The 20,562-nt window shown below is 46.0% G+C and overlaps 1 protein-coding gene across 3 annotated transcripts in view; it reads left to right on the top strand.

Moving 5' to 3' along the window:
* LOC121599301 overlaps window positions 1–19,802 on the top strand; it is a 51,066-nt gene extending 31,264 nt beyond the window's left edge. For 2 of the 3 annotated variants that reach the window (XM_041927009.1, XM_041927010.1), the window contains exons 3-10: window positions 7,357–8,910; window positions 9,450–9,676; window positions 9,981–10,137; window positions 10,259–10,528; window positions 10,917–11,195; window positions 11,272–11,472; window positions 16,411–16,589; window positions 16,882–19,802. In XM_041927009.1, coding sequence (XP_041782943.1) covers window positions 7,357–8,910; window positions 9,450–9,676; window positions 9,981–10,137; window positions 10,259–10,528; window positions 10,917–11,195; window positions 11,272–11,472; window positions 16,411–16,589; window positions 16,882–17,367 — 3,353 coding nt within the window. In that variant the 3' untranslated portion in view covers window positions 17,368–19,802. The remainder of the gene's footprint in view (window positions 1–7,356; window positions 8,911–9,449; window positions 9,677–9,980; window positions 10,138–10,258; window positions 10,529–10,916; window positions 11,196–11,271; window positions 11,473–16,410; window positions 16,590–16,881) is intronic. The other variant, XM_041927011.1, reaches the window with a different exon arrangement.
* The last annotated feature ends 760 nt before the right edge of the window (window positions 19,803–20,562 follow it).

The following is a 20,562-nucleotide window of genomic DNA, read 5'->3' as shown; positions in this document are numbered from 1 at the left end:
TTGCTTCATCATCACCACCGTCGCGTCAGTGATGCAGGGGGCAGCAGCCCGGCCTCGAACTGTGAACGCTTTTCCCCGAACTGGAGCAAACTTCGCAAGCTTCGTATATTTTTCGCCTCTTTTTTTTGTTGCCTGCACCGGCATTAGTTTCCATCGAGGCTAAATGAACCTGAGAATGTTCCTCGCTAACAAAGCAAATCGAAGAAAAAAGGAAACACCGAACAAACTTACTCCCCGAAAAAAAACTCTTTCCCTAGCCCGGCGTTTTGGTCTTGGTTTTAGCACGCATGTACGTGGAAAGCCGTGCTACCGTGGGAAGTTTTGCGTAGAAAGTGCCGGTAAAGAAAAGCACACACGCAGGCACTCCCAACCTCACGGAAGCTCATGGTAAAGTTGGCGGAAAAACGATACTACATTCTTCGCAACGTGGGGAGACTCCGCATTTTTTTTTTTGTGCGACCCGCCTAGAGCCTTCAGAGCCCACGACGGCATGTACGACGGCTTGTACGATGTTCTTATGCTGTCCCTTTTTTCTCAACCCACCCCTTTCTGCCCTCCCAAAACCGAACGCAAAAGGGAAGCTTTCTGACGGGCGTAAATTAGATTCCGACAGGATCTTATCAAACATTTATCTTTCCGTGTAGGAAGGTAGGAAGGTCGATCAACGCGTACGGTCGCGTACGGTCGCATGTGCACAAATGGGCGGTTTTGCTGGGTGTTGGGTGTTCGGTGCCCGGTTCGTTGATAAAAAGATTAATAAGAGCGAAACACACCGGTAATCAAATGAACAAGCGGAGCGAAATGAACTTTTATAATTAACTTCACGGGGCAACTTTACTTCATCACTTGCGCTTTATTGGCAGCGGAACGATTTGGCGCCAGCGGGGCGCGCTGCGGGGGACCGCCGCAGGGTACGGACACGGTTTCACGTGAAGAGCGTTTCTAATCAATTAAGTATGTGTACATGTGTGTTAGGGCGCCGTAGTTGTCGGTAAAGTATTTGGCGGGCTGAGCATTTAACAGAACTTGAAAGAATGATTGATTAGCTGCCCAAAAGCATATGTTTTTACATTTTTAAGACTTATCGCTAACTTTTTGTGGTCATAGTTTTTATGTTTGACATAGGGTTACATGATTTTGATTTTTAAGGTATCTGATCGAAGGAGGCTATCAAGTAATATCTAAAATTGTTTTTTGAATCCTCCTATGTTTAAATACAGTCAGTGCAAAAAGTATTCGTCTAGCTGAATATTTTACAGAAAAAGGCGAATTATGGCCGCAATAGGCATGGGGTGGTAAAAGTAATCATATCATATCAGCAATCAGTTTAATAAAGGGACTATCAATACACACGTACTGCTAAAAATAAGTATTAAAATAGTGCAATAACAACTAAATTATTAAAAAAAAAAACTAAAAAAAGGCATTTGATTGGTGCGCAAAAAGTATTCGTCTATTAGACTTTTGGCATAATATGCGTATGAAAACAAAGGTTATGGAATCAAAAAAATCCTGATCTTGTTTCTTATTGCATTTATGACTATTGGTGACTACTTGCATAACGCAAGAACTCATTTGAACCTTTAAAAAGGCGTATTTTTGATCGACTCATTCTACAAGACTTGTTCCAATTATTCTATGGTAGAAATATTGCATTTCCGGACTACGTGGTCAAGTTCCGTTGAAAAAATGGCAACTGATATCATATTGAGAGTCTACTAAATCATTTTCATCCGTTTGGTTTCAGCTGGTTTGGTGTTTCGGGCAAATGACAATGCTCTGTATGTTCTCCAGCTCGACTGTTCTTGAAACATGTGATACATTTTAAGTAAAATTTCTCAGGACTCAAAGTACTTAAAAACTGCATAAATATGTTCTCCCTTCTCGTCTCCTATCATTTTCAATCATGTTTCAGGCTCATCTTTCCTCACTGAGTCCTAGTTTCATGACATCATGGTGCTACCGTTACACGAGATTTTGCTGCTGCATCTTAGTAGACTGTTTTCGCTATGGTACATATCGGCCGTATGACCTTGGCGATTTAAACATGTTTTAATATGTTAGTAGAGCCTAATTGGGAATAAATTCCTGAATTATTTGATGCACCTTAACAGATTTGGCCACTTTATGTGTATAGTGTTATTCAAACAAAATATGTTTGTAATAACTCACTCATTCAAGCTATTACATGACCAGCTACGATGAAATGCAGCATGATCCATCAACCAAATGTGACCCATCTCTTTTTCTGATCTTATTGGCCATCACAAAATACACTGATTACTGAGAAATATTTGATTTTTTGGACATAAAACCGCAGCTTTCGTTGGCTGGATGGCTGCTTACATGACAGTTTGTTACACTATTAGTGTCAGGAAAATGACCAAACTCTGATCAAATGACGGAACGAGACCTCCCACACATTTTGTAACCTTCAAAAAACGGGTAGAATAGGTTATGCATAAGTTAAAGATACGATTTTCTCCATCATGCTCCAATCATTTAACTCTCCCGCCTTTAGTGCCTCTCTGACCGCTTGAAGTGCAATTGAAACAACAGAAATGCATTGATTTGGAAGGAAGTCACCAGCAGATAGATATTAATAAATTTATTTCACGTCTACGTAGTGTTTGTCCAGCGTAAATAATTAAAAAGCTAGATGGACGAATACTTTTTGCACGCCCATCAAACGACTTGTTTTCAGTTTTTTTTGTAGTTTGGTTGATATTGCATTATTTAAATGCTTAATTTTAGCAAAACGTGTGTATTGATGGTCCCTTTATGAAACCTCATCATTACTTTTACCGTCCCATACGTATTGAGCCCATAATAAGCCTTTTTCTGTAAAATATTTAGCTAGACGAATATTTTTTGGCCTGACAGTACTTAGAATAAATAATTATTTAATTGCTATTTCCTTCTAGATTAAGCTTCTTTTTCTTAGATTAGATCAAAACAGAAGTATTCCTTTGCCTTTATGCAGACATTTCAATTAATTTGTTCATTTCTTTCCATTATTTGTTACTACCTATTCTAAGGTAATGCTTCTCGCTTACCGTGGAAAACTCAGCCCCAAACATTACAATAAGTGTCTTTTATTCACAATTACCAAAAGCTCCCAAAGGCCGCGTACCTTTGCCCTCAGCGAACCAAACAACCCAAAACCATTACACCCCAAACCCCAGTTACGGTAAAAGAAAATCAACATTCTTCCTTCCAATTGAATACATTTTTGGCTTGCAAAATACGTTTATCGCAGCTTCATTTCATTATCTTTGCCTCCACCTCGGGCGGAATGTGGTGCATTCGACAGTTAAAAACGATGCAATTTCGCCAGCCAGCATCCCCATTATTGCTGGGATGGTTATCGGGGCTGCATTGTAATCGTATCTGTGGCTACAATTATCCACCGACCACGGTGCACAACAAAAATTCATTCACAAAAAGAATGCTCCTTTACGTACACACCGAACAAGTACACGCTGAAACTTACCTTTCTCTGCAAGTCTTCCTGGACCTGGTCCTTGGAGATTACGGGATTTTTGGGAAGCTACCCTACAGCACACAAAATCGCGCACCAATTGTGTTTTTTCTCCACTCCCACTGCCCGTTTACCATCGTTGACACCATCTCATTTAATCCCGCTTTAAGCGGCCAGTAACGAACCTAACGAGCATTGCATGTGAAAAACCATCGGGGGGAAAAAAGGCACACATACACCCAAGCGAACAGTTTCGAGTAGCAGCAGATAAAGCACAATAAACACACGGCAGCGCGATGCAAAAACTTACGCCCGATCGCCCGACAACGGTTGCAGCAAGCGCAAGGGGTGAAAGCTCTGCCTGTAGGTAGATTTTCGAGCAGAAAAATCATTGTCATGCCAACCGACCGGCCATTCGGACGAATGCACCACAACCGAAGCCCCCGTTGGTTTTGCAAAAGGGGGTTCGTCCCTTTTGTGGGCCGTTTTTTTGCACCCTTGCAACGGTCGATGTGCACTTGCAGCAGCAGATACAGCAACACCGACCACGGGCTAGAAGTAAAAGCGACGATTGAAGAGAAGGAATAAAAAACAGAACACATCACAAATCCATCCCTTCACTTGTTTTCCCTTTTTTTACATTTTTTTTGTTTTACCTCAGTTCTACGCTCAGTTGGGTTTGAAAAACCTCCAACCAACCAGAAGGGGGGAAAAAAACGATCCCCCACACACTATCTGCTTCATCCGGGGCGAGCTGAGCTTATCGCTATGGATCAACCATCACCGACCACCAGCAACCACTGGCAAATGGGGCGTCAGTTCGCGGTGTCTTTGTGTGTGTATGGTCGTCGTCTCTGCTCCCAGTACCCAGACCTCCGAAAACGTCATTTTGCATTGTGCAATTGTGCACTCGCAATCTCGCACCGGGAGATTACATTGTTCTTGGCCCGAGCCGAGGGTTTTATGCGCACAAATGAGCAAATGGAGCGATTTCGAGCTGCCTCTCTCTCTTCCCACGAACACAGGTTCTGCTTTTGCTTGCCCACCCTATTTATAAAAGCAATGAACGGTTTGGTAGATAAGATGAAATGAAGCTTTTTTTTTTTGTTCATGTTTAAATCCTTGTTCCAAAAATGAGAAAATATTTTATGCAAAAAAAAAAACGCTTTAATACCTTACAATAAAAGCCACCAAACGCTCCAGCTTCGAAGAGGTTGCAAAAGTCTCTAAAGTCTTTACAACACTAGCACGGCTCACACCAGTACGTCAGCTTTGTAAATAATGCAAATAAATAATTAGGTCACCAAGTCGGCCTCGTTCGGGTTGGATTATCCTTTTTAATAACTTTAAGACGCTGGTTAACGTGTCTGTTCGGTCGGTCCCTTTGACCTCCACTTACAACATAAGCTACCCGTGACCGCCACCATCATCATCATCATCATTGTCTTCATCATCTTCAATTGAAGAACGTTGTGTCTTATCAGCGAAAACAGTCCTCAAAAAATATAACCGAACAGGAACCGACTGCTGTACCGCATGCTTTCAAGTACTTTTGCACCCCGCCACAGCATCATCCAAACTTCCCATCAAACCTCCATCTTCAACTCATCGCTGACTCACGACTCACGACGACGAAGAAGAAGAAGCAAAAGAAAACGAGAAGCACCATTAACGAGTGTTTTTGACTTCTGCTCTCTAATAAAATGATTCGATTTTTACGATCCATTCGAGGCGTCTTCCTTGCGCGCTCCTCGATACACACATTCGCGCAACCCAAACAGGGTCTTGTCCCAAGGCGAGGGGGGAGGTGATGGTTCCTTTAGCGCTTTTATGCTTTTTCAAGGATGACCAAGCTGCCCGAAGACTAGGCATGGCCCTGAAGGTTGATAGGAGCGCGGAGAACGGGGAAAAATACGACACAGATGCTGTTGGGACACACCAAAACCCCCAAAAAAAAAGGTTTTCCAAAATTCGCCGATAATATCGTTGTCTTTGGGAGATGCTATAAAAACACACACACACCCGGGAAACTTCCCGTTTCAGCAACCAAAAAAAAAAAAGGGAAACGAAGCAGATGCTGATAAAGGAAAGGAAGGTGTCCAATTCGTGCGATGGACATATTTGTAACAGAAATTTTCCCAAACCCAAGGTTCGCTGGGTAGAACTCTTACCGTAGAAGAAGGTCTCGAATAAAAGGGGGAAAGAAAATGGCCAAGTCATTCGAAGAACAAATCTTGAACTTACTCCACCGTCCACCGCGTCTACGGACAACCCCGTATCATGTGGAATGTGTGCATGTGTGTGTGCATGTGTGTGTGCCTTCAATGGCAACCCGAATCGGTAAGGCTACTTCACAGCTTCTTCTCCCCGCCATTCCTTTGCCCAAGAGCGCGAGAGAAAAGTTCACCGGAAGCAAATTGTTCTGGTGGAACGATTTCGGCCTCGTAACGTCTCGTTTTTTCGTCGCCGTCTTCTTCTGAGCTGGACCTTAAAAACTTTTCTACTTACCTTCCCCCCCCCCCCTCCGGCTACCGTCACGTGTATGTGTCCCCTGTTTGAAAGTTGATCGTTTGCGAAAGATGCTTACGGAGAAGGGCTTTTATTGGAGGGCAGTAGAACCTTTACCTTATCTTGTCTGTTTTGCCATCTCTCTTTCCCCCATTTTTTTTTGTTCTTAAATCGAGCTTGTCTAGGAGCTTGGGGCGCGTTTTGGGGGGGACAATTCGGGGACAATCTTCTTGACTAATAGCAGGATACAAATTATGGGTTGAAATGGGCGAAACAATTAGTGTCCAATGGAGGAAACGAATGCTGCGCTGCGAATTTTGGTACATTGGACTTGCAGCGCATTCTGACAGGACTGCTCCAAAGCACTTAGCAGAAATGTGTTTCAAATCAAAGTTATTCACGCTGAAAACATTTACAAGCAATAAAATAAATCAAAAACTATTCTATAACTATCGTTCGGCGAGCTAACTCTCCCAAATCGAAGCTCGATTCAGTCAGATTTTACATAAGATATTCTTCCGCAAATACGGGAACCACAAGTCCAGCCGGACAACCCATCATCCCATTAGTTATGTGTGTATGTGTGTGTCTGTCTGTATGAGCATGAGAACATAACACGTGCATAAATGTTGTTCGCCATTACAATTCCCTTTTCCCCAATGCCCCAGCCACGAGACGAACGCATAACATTTCACCCAGCGTTTAAGTGCTTTCGCTGACGGTTGCTTTCTTTTTCTTACGTAAATTCACTCCCGTGAAGGGGCAAAGTGGAGAGAGAGAGCACACACACACATCCTAGTCTACCGAGTGTTTAGGGAAAAAGTTTTATCAAATGGTTGGGTTTTTCGTTTCGAGGGAGATGGATATGGATATAATTCTAGTGTACGCGTTGCTTCAACTGCTTCACCCCACCAGGAGCACCCCTTCGATGCTGCAGGATTTGTTGGAGTTTGGAGCTAGAATTTATTGGACTTGAGCCACGCCTTTTCTTTGTTCGCCTTCGGTAGATTCGTTTTGATAGATTACCCAAACGAGCCGGTTCTTGTCGGGCGTCCCGTAGACCAGGGAGCAAAAATGGCTATCACTGTGGGAGGAAGAGCGAAGAGCGATGGGCAAGTAAGAACACATTTCCGAGACATGTTATTGTCGGATGTTCGTAGCGTGTCTATTCTGGGAAGTTGAATGTAGTTTTTTTTGCCCCTTGTGTCACTTTTAAACAAACTCATTTGGAGAGAATTATTGGAAGAAGGCGGAAGAGTTCCTGGAATTATGCTGCTTCGTGATGGCAGCGATGTCATCCGTTAAACTACGCACTAGCTTAAAAATATCTTTTACCTTTCTCTCTTTGGCTCTCTTCTATCTTCTAGGCTCGTTAACACACATCCTCCCCTTTACGGTGGTGCTGGCCAGCACCCTGGCCGATCCGGAGCATCACAACCCACATCAACAGCAGCAGCAGCAGCAGCAGCAGCCAGCAAGCAATATAGAAGATCTATACCACCGAATACTAGATGACAACGAATTTAGCTCCCATGCCAACGTCCGGTTCAACCGGCACAGCGAGGCACGGGACCGGCTGGCCGCCCCGGCCGCCGCCACACCATCCCGCTGGCAGGACTCCACGTCCACACAGCGCGTCAACAACAATCGTAAGATTAATCTGGAGCCCAGCCACCGCAGCCCTGTCCCCCAACCCTCCAGCGTAGATAGCGTAATGAGCGGCCTGGACGAGCCCGCAGCGGACAGCGACCGGGCCGCACTCGAGGACGTGCACGAGCAGCGAGCGCTGTTCGAGCGGGAAGGCCTTAGCGCCGTGCTGCGTGATGCCGAGACGCACGGTACCGTCCCGCGCCGGGTCGCACCGGTCGATCACTTTCCCGCCTACCGCCGGCATCGCCGATCGTTGCTGCGAAGGCGCTCGATCCGGTTGAAGGAGTCGGAGGGCGAAAAGCCGGCCGAGGCCGAAGAAGCTTCCAAGAAACCGCAACCAAACCACGCACCACAGCCAACCGTGGATGCTAATTCCAGCGTACATCCTAACCTTCCCCGAACGTCCGGTGTGTCCTCAAGCACTCCAGGTAAGGCATCGGCACCTACCGTGCCGCGTAACGCCAACGACAACGGCTCGGCGAGTGGGCCGACCAGTGCCAAAGTCGAACACCCTTCAACCGTGACCGGTACGACCGAGCGAACAATTATGGCGTTGCCACCGTCGTCGTCGTCGTCAGCGTCCCCTTCACCACACCGTGCTGCTGCAGCACCGCATCCGGCCGGCATCGGCATCGACAGTTTCAATCTGCTCGACGACAGCGTCTACATTGCGCCCGCCCACGGTCTGCGCAATGACAGTGGCGGAGGCGCATCGGCACGCCTGCCCACCCTCGGCACCGACCTGACGCTTGACGCGAGCGGGAACATTTTCGGTCGCGAAAACTTCGACGAGCAAATTATCTTTCTCAATGGACCGGATCTGCTGGAGCCGGGCAGCGCCGAGCAGGGCCAGCCGGCCGGGAAGGTGGCACGGGAAGTCGCCCGTGAGGTGGAACTCGGTGGGGGCGGCGGCTACGTGGCGGACGAGCCGCAAGCGCTGCCACTGCGGCCGATTATCCGCGGCCCGTCCGATGAGCACAGCGTGGAGGAGGACAACGTGGTGGTGGTGTATGCCGACCAGCACGAAACGGTCCGGCTGAACTGTGAGGTCGATGCCGACGTCACCTCGAGCGTGTGGCTCAAGGACGGCCAGATAGTGCACGTGATGGACAAAAAGTCACGCACCGCGGACATCCGGTTCGTGCGGGAGCCGCTCGGCGGGCTGACCATCGCGAACGTGATGCTGGAGGACGATGGCGTGTGGCAGTGCGAGGCGGAGAATGCGCGCGGCTTCTTCTTCAACGGCCGGCCGATAAAGCTGATCGTGCTGGGTAAGTACTACGCTGCATTCCGTTCGATCTTAAGGGGAAAGAGTGCGCCTGCAGTTTGTGATAACTTACTATTGAAGCGTGATGCTCTTGTGATAAACTATATATTCAATTTATTTTTCGAAAAGACGCTCCTCGAAGCGCCATCAAATGCGTTGACTTGAGATGATGCCACAGCAGACGAAGATTGCTCGGTCGAAGGAACCATTACCGTAGTTGCAACGATCCATTTGATGTTGGAGATATATTGGTCCACACAAACACACAAACACACAAATACTGTGCGCACAATCTATCTCCGCCATCAATCAGGAACGGGGGACAAAGTTTGCACACGACAAACGCCCTCCGTTCCGTTGCCAACATGGTAACATAAATTTAGCATTCCTGCCCACGCAAGGCACGCAGGAGATTGGCCCTGTAGTTGTGGTAGTAGTAGTGGTAGTAGTGGTAGCATTTCTTTCCCACTTGGGACACTTCAATCACAGCGCGGCACTGACGTACGACACGGACCGCTCACCCGAACCTATCATTTGTTGCAGATCCACCGAAGGAACCGTACCTGCTGATCGATTCCCGCCGGCTCGATGCGGGCAACATGTTCATCCCGGTGAAGGAAAACTCCGAGCTGGCGCTTGCCTGCGTCAGCGAGGGCGGCAACCCGAAGCCCACCCTCACCTGGGAGGTGCTGCTCAGCCCCGGCATCGACCGGCACGCACAGAAAATTTCCAGCGAAGTGCTGGAGCTGCAGGAGATCCAGAAGGATAAGGTGAGACCAAACAAAAGGGGGTTGTAAGAAACGCTGGGTGTGTGTGTGTAGTGGCGTAGGCTTGTACAGTGAGCTTGTCGCCGGAATTAAGTCGTGCTTGTGTCTGATGCATGATGGATGTGAAATGGAAATTAGTCAGCACAGCGCAACATAGACAAAGAGTGAGCAATGTGAAGAGAGAACAGAGAACACAGAGGGAAAGCATTTTCAATTTCGCTTGTTCGACACCGTACCCGTGCTGTGCAGCGCTGGTCCATGAGTTTCATTTTCTCTTTTCTTTTTTTTGTTGATGCTGCCTTCCCAGCAGGATAAGGAACCGTACAAGATCAATGCCGGCGCCGTGTCGGAGGTGAAGCTGCCCGCCGTCTTCCGGGTGCATCACAACGCCCGCATCCTCTGCATCATGGAACATCCGACGCTGAAAGTGCGCCAAAACGCATCGATCCTGCTCGATGTGCAGTGTGAGTGGAATTTTTCATTAGCCCTGCCGCCACTGCTCGTTTGATGCAGCGGCAACATGCAATTTTCCCTTTTGCTAACTTTGCATCACTTCCGCCCCCTTTTTTTCTCTCCCTACTGCAGACACTCCCTCGTTCGCCATCACGCGCACGCCCGGGTTCGGCTATCCGCTGCGGGAAGGGATCGAAGTTTCGCTCAAGTGCGATGTCGATTCGAACCCACCGAGCACGCCGCTGTGGCAGAAGGACGATGGTGATCCGCCGGTGCCGCAGACGGGCGACGGCTTCCTCAACTTTAGCTCGATCCGGCGCGAACACTCCGGCTGGTACAAGTGCACCTCGAGGCATCTCAACTTTCAGTACTCGAGCATCGGATATTATCTCAGCGTGCGATGTGAGTAGCGGTTGTCGGTTTTGTCTTTCGTTTCGTTTCCAATATTTTGCATGTACGATTGTTCGTGTTTCTTTTTGCATTTTTGCCCCTCCGGCTTACTGTTGAAAAGTAGCTTCTCGATTGCATCCAATTGATGGGTTGCGAAACCGGGTGTCTTTTTTCTTGGATACATTTCCGGAATAATGTAGAATTGTTTGAAGTCTTCAAGTCCTCGTTGATAGTTTCTGATAGAAAAGTAACAATCACAATTCGAATTTTCATTCAATTCGTATTATTTTTGCCGTACACTAACCTAAACTCGATTAAATTTAATGTACAAACTTCCGCAAATACTCTAGAATGTCTTCCAACACATTGAATTCTAACAATCGATTCTCCCATTTCTCAGACGAACCAGTGGACGTAACATCCGAACCGGTCGAACAGGATCTTCCAATGTCACCGTCTTCCTCCAGCTCCTCCTCGTCCTCCTCTTCCTCCTCCTCGTCGTCTTCCTCATCGTCCGTCTCGATGCCATCGCCCGGGGGCTCTCTTCCGGGAGGATCACCCAACGGAGCCGTCTCCCAGTCGGGCGCCGCTGGCACAGATCAAACCGGAACCAATCCCTTCAAGGCGGGTCAGATGGAAGTTGAGCTCGGTGGCTCCGTGACCCTGCAGTGTCCACAAGGTTTGTAGCACACAATTACTAGCTAAATGACTGGCCCCATGGTCCCGCTTACCATCTCTCGCTTGCACTCCTCCAGGTTCGCTCGGTTGCTGGTCCCATCTGGATCCAATGACGGCCCGGCTGAAAGGGCTCGGGGCCGGTATCTACACACCCACGGGGCAGTTTTCCCTCAAGGATGTCGTGTACCAGGACGCCGGGACGTACAAGTGCGTCGGCCAGAATGCAAACAATCGCAAAAAGCTCGAAGTGCTGCAAACCGTCTCCATTGCCGTCAAAGGTAAGTGCTGAGCTCAAAGCGCGCTCGCGTGTGTGTGCACTCTCCTGCATGCCTTCAATTTCGATAATAGACACGATTATTTACCGAACTCGGTGCTAGCTGCCACCCAACAAGAACTGATTTCTCGCTACTATTTTATTCATCGACGAGCCTTGTGGTCTGGTGGTGGTGCTGCTGCTGCTATCTTGGCCACATTGCGCCGCGAGCGCGAACAATTTGCTGCAATATTAATACAATTTGTCCTATCTGCTTGATTAATGTAGCCGTTTATAGGCAATTGATTGGGAAGTTTGCTTGCTCACACACAGAGACACACACACACAAACACTAATCAATGTGCTTGGAAGCGGTTGCTCCAATCACAGTTCAAGTTCTAGCGTCTTCTTCGTGTTCAAAAATTAATGCTTCAATTATTCAGCTCCAAATTACTTCAATCCATCCGCCGCCATAAACGACGCCGAGAATCGCTTCGACGGGTCGTAATTTGATGGATCGTAAAAAAAGAAGCCGGGCTGGCGAGCTTATTGGAGCAAGCTACACCGATGCCGCTGTGCAGCAAATGTCAAAACGGTTGACGGTTGACGGTTGAATAATAATTTATAAAATCGACCATAATTTGCAATCACAATGGGACGGACTCTGCCACACATACACGCACAGGAGCCATTTTGAACGATGGTGGTTCTCCTCAGGATGTGATTTTTTATTGAAACACCAAGGGCAAGCATCAGGAAACTGCTGGAAATCTGAAACAAAAGCTATTTCGAAAGAGCTATTCAAGCAAATAATTGACTTATGGATGAGAAATTGCCCTGCAAGGTTTTTCCATTCCTTTGTCGTTGTGTCATTGATTGGTCCTATTTCAAGAACGTGCATGCAGTGATTGGGGCATACATTAAATTGTGAATGTCAAATTCCGATAATTGGCAATTTGAAGCATTTGGACAAAGTCTTGTAGTATCTTCGAGGTTACGAATTTATTATTGTTCCTTAATAATCTTTGTCAGAGTTGATTATCTACTGTAAGTAATTTAGGTTTAAACAATTTATAGCTGGTAGGAATGAGGATAATTTTACCTCAAATATACCGAAAATCCTAATATCCTTACATGTAGAGTTTCTCTCTAACTATTTCTGCAATGTTGAGATGTTGACATCCTATCTGTAATAACCTGACATTTAACTCACTATGAACAAAGTTCAAATTGCAAGAAAAAACTCTGCATTTATCTATCCATTTAAATCGCACTTCTACATCCAATAATCTATAATTAAAATCATCCCGATTTAAAAATTGCAGTAAATTACAGCCTCGTAGTGCCATAAAACTGCCCTAAGCCATCTATTCTAGCCGGAGTCAGGCTACGTTCGCATAGTTTTCAACACGCTTGCAAACGCTCTTGGCGAGACCATTTAAACTTTGTACCTCCATCCATCTCATGAGGATACAATTACGACCGGGAACAAAAAAACGAGATCCCCTTCACAGTCCGAAGTACGCTGTGTTTCACGCTATCCAAAATGCGGCCGTCCCTTAAAAAAGCTCCCAACTCTCGAAACTCTCGAAAGTGTCGCCCGAAATGTTCACTTTCAATCGCTCTCGAATCTGCACACCATTACGATAATTGAAACTCTGCTTTACAACTTCCCTCCCTGAAGCCCTCCCAGCATCTCTCACCCCCCCCCCCCCCCCCCCCGTCGCTAACTGGTTGCTGCCAACCGACCCAACCGACCTTCCAGCTGCTGAATTTCGCGCTCCAAAGCACCCCGGCAAAGGCGCACAGTTGCAAACCGCGTTGTTTACGTTGTGGCAGAGTTCCGTTTTCCGTTGTTGTGCCTTGTGTGCCGCCATCGCCACGGCCGGATGGCTTTGGGATGCGTCCTGACGAATGGCGGCAGTATGCCATTGCTGCGCAGTCGGATATCCGGCGCTGTAGCGGGCTGCTACACTCTCCGCACACGTGGGTGTGCGTGTGGCACCGGCGAGTCTGAAGCGACTGTCGCTGACATGCGAGTGAATGTTTCACCAGCCGTCGTCACCTGCGCCCGAACGTTTCGGTGCAGTACCGCCCCCCGACGGTGGTGTTTTCGGTGGAAAGTTGTGGGCAAATGTTCAACAGGATGTGTGCCCGGCTGAACATGCCCGGCTTGGCTGGGTGCAGCAGAACGGTGCAAAACGGTGTCCGAATTTGTTCACGTTCCGCGGGTACTGGCACTGGTCGTATTTATTTACTAGCATCTCGTGGCCCGTCCGCTCGGTGCAACGGTTCCAAACGCTTGGTGGTAAATTAGTTTTGCGGTTACAAATCAGACGGCAACGGCACCCAAGTGGATGTGTTTGGGGTGCGTTTGTTTTAAGCGCTGGCGTTTGCTTTCGAGCGGCACTGTTGTGCTAAAACGGGATTTAGATTGTTTTGTTGTTTAGATTGTTTGCTTCACAGGCTCAGGAGATAGCAACTTTGCAGATGTAACTTATTATGAATGTCACAGATGCTGATCAGCTTTCAAGTTAGAAGATAAACATATGAAAGAGTTAAAAAGAGGATGTCACACACGTAACATAATAACAACTCAAAAGATCGTTACCAACAAAGAAAATATAAAAAAGAAGAAAAAAAACATAGGGAAAAATCATAATAAATCAACAAAAAAATATAAATTATCACCGCAAAATTTAATAAATAGGACCAAAAAAAAACGAGAGATTCAGCCAAACTTATAGCTCTTTGTGGCGTATTCATCAAATGAAATTAGATGCAAATACGTGCCAGAATCGTTGAATCGTTGACGGGCAAACCAAATAAAATGCCATTTTTTATGTTCATCATCCCGCTGAGCAAAGACCCCCACCCAACCAAAAGCTTGACAAATAAAATAAAGATTAAAATAAATATATCACTCACACACACACGCACCGCTCGTGGACACACATGCCATTGTTTTATGCCTATGTTGCCTTGATTTTGCTAGCAAATAATCCACCACAACACCCGGGCCTCGGCTTTTGTTGTGCGAAATTCAATTTCCATTTCACATAGTAAAGTCAACATTGAAGGAGAAAATTGAATCACCAGAGCGGGAGTGGGAGGCAAAACTGGGGCGAAGATAACACACAGGCAGGAAAAAATCATTCGACAGAGCGCTTGACCGGGCAGAGGCACACACGCACTATTGTTTAACACCGCCACAGACAATTTCATTCCAATGTCCGTAATGTGTTTGGGATTTCTTGTTGTGTTTTGTTGTGTTTTTTACCCAATGATTGAACCCATTGGACACAATTGCATTTAGATGTCGAGATGTGCAGAAGGTGGCTTTTTTTTTGGGGGAGGTTTTCTACCACCCATTCTAGCTGGTACGCGTGTGTCCGTGCGTTCCCTTGCACCAATACTCTGTGTGCGAGCTTAGAGCAAACAGACGGTGAGCAAATTTGACAAATCGAATCGTCGCTGCGAAGTGTTTGCTTTAACACAATTTCGGGGTGTGTATTTTTGGTGAGTGAGTGTGTGTGTGTGTGTGTGCGAGGACATTGAGGACATGTGGGCCCTTCCTGTCACATTCCACGTTTGACACATGATATATTTGCTTTCTGCCATCATATGTAGAGTGCGCTTTTCTTCCATTTTTGTGTGTGCTGCTGACATGAAACTAGTCGGAGACAACCAAAAAAAGGGTTTAAAAATATCTCAAAAGCTTAGAGTGCTTCACAACCAAACACAATAAACCGAATGGCGCGGTCTAGCGTACACCACCTCCGATGCAAGTGGATTAAATTTTCAAACCCCAGAAGCCGATGCATTCGATGGAGCACCGGAGTGCGCATAAGAATTTCATGCACTTTGCCAAAAAAAAAAAAAAACAACCCCTCTTCGCCAATCATTGCCATTGACTTATACGCCTCTTGGTATAGCTCGACAATACACAATGCGCTCTGCTCAATACAATCATTAAAATTGCAATGCAACGCCACATACACATAGCTAGCAAATGTTTCTCGCTTTGCTGGTATCATTTTTTCCCCATTTTCTTTCTCTTATTTTTTGTTTTCAAAACGCTGCACTCCAGCACACTCCATCACGCCAAACTCGCGGCGGTTTACCGCGCGGTGTCAAACAGAGCGCGAATTGAATATTTATGATCGTTGTTGAATAAATGAATTTGACAGCTTTGGTTGACCGACGAGTGGTGGTTTGTTCCCCGGCTCCCAATGTGGCACTCTTTCCATTTCAAATGGAGTTATTACACACGCGCGCCCGCAACAACCAAACGAAAAAAAACAAGTATAAAACATTTAACAGCGCAACACCGGGATTCCTGGTAGGGGCAAATTGTCAGCATTGTGGAAATCGGAGTTCGTACAAAACCGTTTACCACGCTAATGGCACTAGTTAGCGTGCCGTGTTTCGCTTTGCAGTCCACCATTACCCTTCCCTCGTTTCGCCAAGCAAGATAAAAGCGGCCAGGTTTAATAACTCACCTTTCGGGTGAAATTTATGCAATCGTCCCGGTGTTGCATTAAAATATTATTTCTAGCAAATCGGTCGCCACCTACAGACCCCCGTTTTTTGGCTCTGAATGATTCATGGAAGGTCCCCGAACGCGCGTATTCTAATATCGTTCGTAGATCCTTTCTCTCTCTCTCTCTCTCTCTGAGTACTTTTGTAAATTTAATCTTTCTTTCTTCGGTTGGGACGGTCCAGTTGACCACTTTTTCTTTTAATACGTCCCTCGAGAGCTGTCTCATTTAATGGAAGTCATTACGTTCGGTTGGACGTTCCACTCCGTTGGACATTCGCGAGCGAGGAACATTCCACCCCGTCTAGCGTGCTGACATACTGAAAGCAAAAAATATTAAAATACATTTCATTTGTACAAACGATAAAGTTAAACTGGGGTTTTCAACTGTTCTTTCTCCCAATTTTTGTGGCCTAATTACAGGAGCTCCAAGTGTAAGTGCCCGCAACATGACACCCGTCGCCTACCCGGGCTCGCCGCTTCATCTGTCGGTGGAGTTCTGTGCCAACCCGCCGGCGTATGCGGCCCGCTGGCTGCACGGCGATCGGGTCTACACGCCCGGCAACCAGTACGGGACGGACGTGCTCGCCTATGGTTTCATCGTAAGTAGCCGTTTAGAAACGTTCAAATTAATCACCACAAACAGGCTAGGGAGTAGCGCAAACAGAGCAGATTGTTTAAAACTTTGGCCTCAAAACTCTTAAATCCACTTTCGGTTGATTTGCAAACGTGACCCGCCGGATCAGTGCCGGACGTGAAGCGTTGCAAATCAACTCAAAGTGTGCCATCTCGATCTCGTTCATTCCAAGTCAGAGATTTCCCCAATTTCACCGGACGAGCACTGTATCTCTCTGATTGCTTTGCATTCTTCCCTCCCAAAACCAAAAAAACCAGGACCTACCGACACCATTCTGCAAGGAGGCACGTCTGACCTACGTGCACATGCACGAGAAGGTCCCGCGAACGTTCTACTTCATCGTCTCCTCGCCCGGCGGTGTCGCGGAAGCGGTCTTCAAAGTCAACTACACGCTCAAACACAAGCAGATGGGATCGGGTGCGTCCGGTGCCGGTTCCGGTACCTTCGGCAGTCCCTTCTCCCTTTCCTCCTCTGTTTCGTCGTCCTCCGGTTCGGGCACCACCGTTACCGGGGGCAGCTCGGGATACAAGATCAACACCAACACGATCAACACCGTGCCGGGCAACGGGCTGGATGATGACGAGGAGCTGATGGAGCCGGAAGAGATTCATTTTCCCATCTTCGGCACGGGTGGCAGTGCGGGTGGCCGTGGGTGGCGAGTGCTTCATGCGGCCGTTCTTGCCGCGAGCAGTTTGCCACTCATTGTGATGGCAGTCAGCAGCAGTCCTTATTACTGTCTATAGTAAGTCCACTAGTGATCTAACTCTAATCTTATGCGGTAACTGTAACTTTCAATTTAATTTGATGGTTCTCTTGTTTCACAAACTAACGACTAACGACGTCCTATTCCCCAACTTACTCTGTACGATATAATGAGGAAAGGTTGTTTACAGAGCCTTGTTTGAAACGATTGCAGTAGTTTTTGGGCAACTCTTTTTGGAATTTAAATTGAAGACCATCAAGGGTCATCAACGTCTCGTACGTCTCTTACTCTTGTATCAGCTCTAAATCCTGACCGATCTCACTAAATCTTCAAACTTTCACCTGGCTATTCTACCGTTATTGTCAATCTACTGATTGTTGCAAAGAGCTCTATTAGATGAGACCATTTGTACATGTGCCCCTTCCCGTGGCGATCTCTCTGTCACTCGCAAAGTGCACACACGGAAACGATCGAGCTATACACATCCGAACCAGAACCACAATGTACACCATGTCCTCCCGACTGGAAACGTTGGGAACGTTGGGTGATCATTTTCCACCAACCAATGCGACATTGTAACAGGTGCAACTTATTGCAAACCAACATTTAATGTACACAAAAGTGCGTAGAACGAAAACCAAACACCTTAAACGAGCTGGAAATGGACCTAATGGAGCAAATTTTTTGATCGAAATATATTTACCAAATGCGCCCCCACCCCCGTGATTTTATGAGCTGGTTGAGAGAACCCAACCAAAAGAGAGAGAGAAAAATACAGAGCGAGCTGTAAGTGATGTTGACAATGATACAAGTTGAATGCAAAAATGAGCAAAGATATAATGGTGCTTCAATTGCGGTTCTTCGTTACAGTTCCTTTCAATTTCTTTGTTTTTTGGTGCCAAAACGTTGGCTCAATTTCGGCTCATTGCAGGCTGAAATGAGAAGTGGCTGTTTAGAACAAAAGAAACAAAAAACAGTGACGCACTAACCTGTACATATTAGCCAAAAAAAAAACCTAACTCCCACGGCCCGCTCCCATGAAACGGATAAGAAATCGTCACCTAAGTTAAGCATTGTTTTGTATCACTTGTGTCCGTAACGGTTGGCTTCCGTTTCGTATGCGTCATCGTTGTTGTGTAAAGACAGACCTACTAGTTTCGCGTGTAAGATCAAACATCAAGGAAGAAAGAGATAACAAAAGAAAAACAACATTTAGGGAATTAGGTGCTAGTTAAGGTTAAAATAAATGGGAAAACATACAAGCATTGATTGGTTTATAAAGAAACTAAAAAGGAGTTTCGAGAAACGAAGAGAATAAAGCGTTAGAACATCGTTTTGTTACCATAGTGATACAAGCGGGGTAGTAAAGGAGTACCGTGAGCGGGCACGTATCCACAGGAATGGTGCCAATATTTCCTCACAATTTGGAGGCAAACTGCAAAGAGTAAATATGCTGAAGTTTTCTAGAGCCGAACAAATTGGTACGATGGACTCTTTTAATTGCAAACTTGCTAGCAAAGGCACCGTCATACACTAATCTCTACCACCGTCGGGGCAAGAGAAAGAGAAATGCTAACAAAACGGATGCTCTCTATGCTCCCTCATCTACCGTCTCTATCCATCTGTCTCTCTTTCTTCCCAACGAAATGGAGCTCACTAATTACTGGCTTGTTAAAATGCTTACTGTAAACTGTACACTATTCCTTAACGAACAAAGCGGTATCTTTCCTATCCTAACTAAAACACTGCACTGCACTCTAGTCTAGCAAGGTGGGCGATTGGTGGGGCTCGCTGGGCCCCCACCATCCCTGTACATGCCACCCGCAGTAAGACATTGTCGTTGTCATTTATCGCTTATCGGTTCCACTCTGTAGTATAAACCAGTGTCATCATCGTCATCATCTAGCGATAAGTTACTACTGCATCACTCCATTTCGCCTCACTAACAACAACGATCGTGATCGAGATAATGATCGGTTAAAGGGAAGTAAGAAAAATTACCATAAAACACATGATCAACACATCATCCTCATCATTTCCACACCCATTGCTATTTCCCACTATCTACATCTACTAGAGAAAAGACACAACAACAAAAAAACACTCCTCCAACACTACTCCAGAGTCCAGAGTCCATGAATAAGTTAACACACTCGCGAACGTGGCGCGGGAAAACCACACAAAACAAGGATTGAGAAAGGGTTGTTAGAGGTGTTTCCCCGAAATCCGCGAACCGTGCCGGGCGGCAGCCCGTTGTAAATAAAGCGCAAAAGTGAAAGCGTTGAGGTTAAAAGGAGGGAGCAAGCGAAGAAAATGCAACAAAACAAAGCCAAAACTAATACTAATAAAAAAGACAAAGAAACCACGAGAACAAAACTGACCGATATTATACTGTGAATTAAATTTCGGGGAGCTCAACGGCGAGCAGATAACGCCCCACAAAACGAGTAGATAACACACATACAGATACATAAACACAAACACACACACACACATACGGGCTCCTGTTTTGGGCAGCGTCCTTAAAGGGCGACCGGTGGGACTTTAAGTTCTGTTTTCGACCCGGTTCTCGATTGGCATTTTACTTTTTTACGGTAAGAGATTTGTTGTGTTGGAGATAGTTTTGAAGAATGTAGCAAGCAGGTGTACATTCGGCTGAGTTCTATTGATACTGAAATGAGAAGAGGTTATTGTAGGCTTTGCATGAAAAAAACAAACAGGTATCGGTTTCGATGTGCAAGGATGAGAAACTTTGAGTTTTAACTGCCAATAGTGGATCCAATCATTTGAAGTAAAATGCGTTTTTCTAACATAAATAAAACTAAAACAAAAAGCCCACTTAAAAACCCAAAATAAAACAGCAAATGAATAAAATAGAATAAAAATTCAAGAAACGAAAAAAAAAACATAACTGTCATTTTGTACAAAAACCAACAATGGAAAAATAAAATGAAAACTATTATCGAAACATGGTGCAGATTTTGTATAATTTCTTTACCTTTAAAGTTATTCAACTTCTCATCTCAAACTGACTAAATTTTATTCAACTGATATATCACAATACACCTTTTCAAGTTTTTTCTTATTAGAAATATGAAATAAAAGCAGCAAGCAACGTCCGTACTCACTGAATTTTAATCCCAAGAAAAGGTAACCATATCTTTACCTTTTCCTCCCCAGCTCTTTGGGGGACTTGGCCGAGGGTGGACCCAGCCAACGCATCGTTCGTCTTCAA

The sequence above is a fragment of the Anopheles merus genome, chromosome 3L, assembly GCF_017562075.2.
Source record: "Anopheles merus strain MAF chromosome 3L, AmerM5.1, whole genome shotgun sequence".
NCBI lineage: Eukaryota > Metazoa > Arthropoda > Insecta > Diptera > Culicidae > Anopheles > Anopheles merus.
Note: the sequence above shows the minus strand (reverse complement) of the source record. Positions and strands in the feature narration are given on the sequence as shown.